We start from the raw sequence: 1,770 nt of genomic DNA on the forward strand, positions 1-1,770 counted from the left end.
CAGCTGTAGGTATATCTATATATCCCCTCCTTCTTGAACCTCCCTCCCACCTACCTCCCCACCCCACCCCATCCCTCTAGGTTGTTACAGAGCCCCTGTTTAAATGAAAAGCTAAAATTTATTTTTTTTCCAAAAATGATAAACCAGTTCTTTATTTAAAAACTTAAAATTTTTAAATAATCCATAGTCTGACTAAAATAATCTGGAATAGCTTAATGTTTTAAACTTGACTTAATCTTGTTTCTACCTTTAGGAAAAATTATATGAATTTCCCATGGAAAATTATAATCAAACATCCACTGATTTCATCTTACTAGGGCTGTTCCCTTCCTCAAGAATTGGCCTGTTTCTTTTTACTCTTATTGTTCTCATTTTCCTAATGGCTCTATTTGGTAACCTCTCCATGATCCTTCTCATCTTTCTGGACACCCATCTCCATACACCAATGTATTTTCTACTCAGTCAACTCTCCCTCATGGACTTGACCTACATCTCCACCATTGTGCCCAAAATGGCCTACAATTTTCTGTGTGGAAAAAAGTCTATCTCCTTCATTGGGTGTGGGATTCAGAGCTTTTTCTTCTTGACTATAGCAGGTACAGAAGGATTGCTTTTGGCCTCTATGGCTTATGATCGGTATGTGGCCATTTGCTTTCCTCTTCACTATCCCATCAAAATCACCAGACAAGTGTGTGTGTTGATGATAATAGGATCTTGGATAATGGGCTCTATCAACTCCTGTGCCCACACCGCATATGCCCTCCAAATCCCTTATTGCAAATCTAGGGCCATCAATCATTTCTTCTGTGATGTTCCAGCCATGTTGACTCTGGCCAGCATGGACACTTGGATCTATGAGTACACAGTGTTTGTGAGCACTACCGTTTTCCTTTTGTTGCCTTTCATTGGTATTGCACTTTCTTATGGCCGTGTTCTCCATGCTGTCTATCGCATGAACTCAGCAGAAGGGAAGAAGAAGGCCTATTCAACTTGCAGCACCCACCTTACTGTGGTGACTTTTTACTATGCACCCTTTGTTTATACTTATCTACGCCCAAGATCCCTTCGATCTCCAACAGAAGACAAGGTTCTGGCTGTCTTCTACACCATCCTGACCCCAATGTTCAATCCTATTATCTATAGCTTAAGAAACAAGGAAGTGATGGGGGCCTTGAAAAGAGTAATTCAGAGAACCTGCTTTGTGAAAATGTAGACATTTTTACATGAATATCAAGAGTTGCATGCAAATACATTCATTGGTATATGTTAATTAAAATATTATCATATTCAAATGCAAGGCCTGTAATTAATCTAAAGGAGCAGACTATTACTCATTGGTCTGGACAAATTATCATGTATTTAGATTATTTATAGTGTTTTTACCATAAGTTTTAAGTGTTTTTATTTATTGCTAAAATAAGGTTAATAAAAATTATCTTTATCATGTAGTAATGAAAATGAAAATTGCCTAGTTAAAGTTGTCAATTAGTAACAATTGTACAATTGTTAGCTAACAATTTTGTGATATGCCTAAAACATGTTTTCTGAATGGTTAGATAAAATTAAAAGTCAAAAGACTTCTTATTCTTCTCATAATAGGACAATAATTACAAATAACAGTTATTATTTATTTCTACATCAGCAAACTTCACTTCAGAGATTAGCTAGGCTTTACCAAGGATTCTCAATTTCTTATATCACTGTGAAAGGAAAATGACAAATTTACCTTTCTTGTAAAGTGGTGCATCTTTGGGATATGATTTACTATCA

At 36.1% G+C, this 1,770-nt stretch overlaps 1 protein-coding gene across 1 annotated transcript; it reads left to right on the top strand.

Annotated features, from left to right (window-relative positions):
* Positions 1–274: 274 nt before the first annotated feature.
* On the top strand, positions 275–1,213 carry LOC133061358 (olfactory receptor 2L2-like). The gene has a single exon (XM_061149368.1). The coding sequence runs from the start codon at positions 275–277 to the stop codon at positions 1,211–1,213; it is 939 nt and encodes a 312-aa protein (XP_061005351.1).
* Positions 1,214–1,770: the final 557 nt, after the last annotated feature.

Source organism: Dama dama, chromosome 9, assembly GCF_033118175.1.
Source record: "Dama dama isolate Ldn47 chromosome 9, ASM3311817v1, whole genome shotgun sequence".
Lineage (NCBI taxonomy): Eukaryota > Metazoa > Chordata > Mammalia > Artiodactyla > Cervidae > Dama > Dama dama.

Coding starts and splice junctions, on each gene's coding strand:
- LOC133061358 (XM_061149368.1), top strand. CDS start 275: ATGGAAAATTATAATCAAACATCCACTGATTTCATCTTACTAGGGCTG.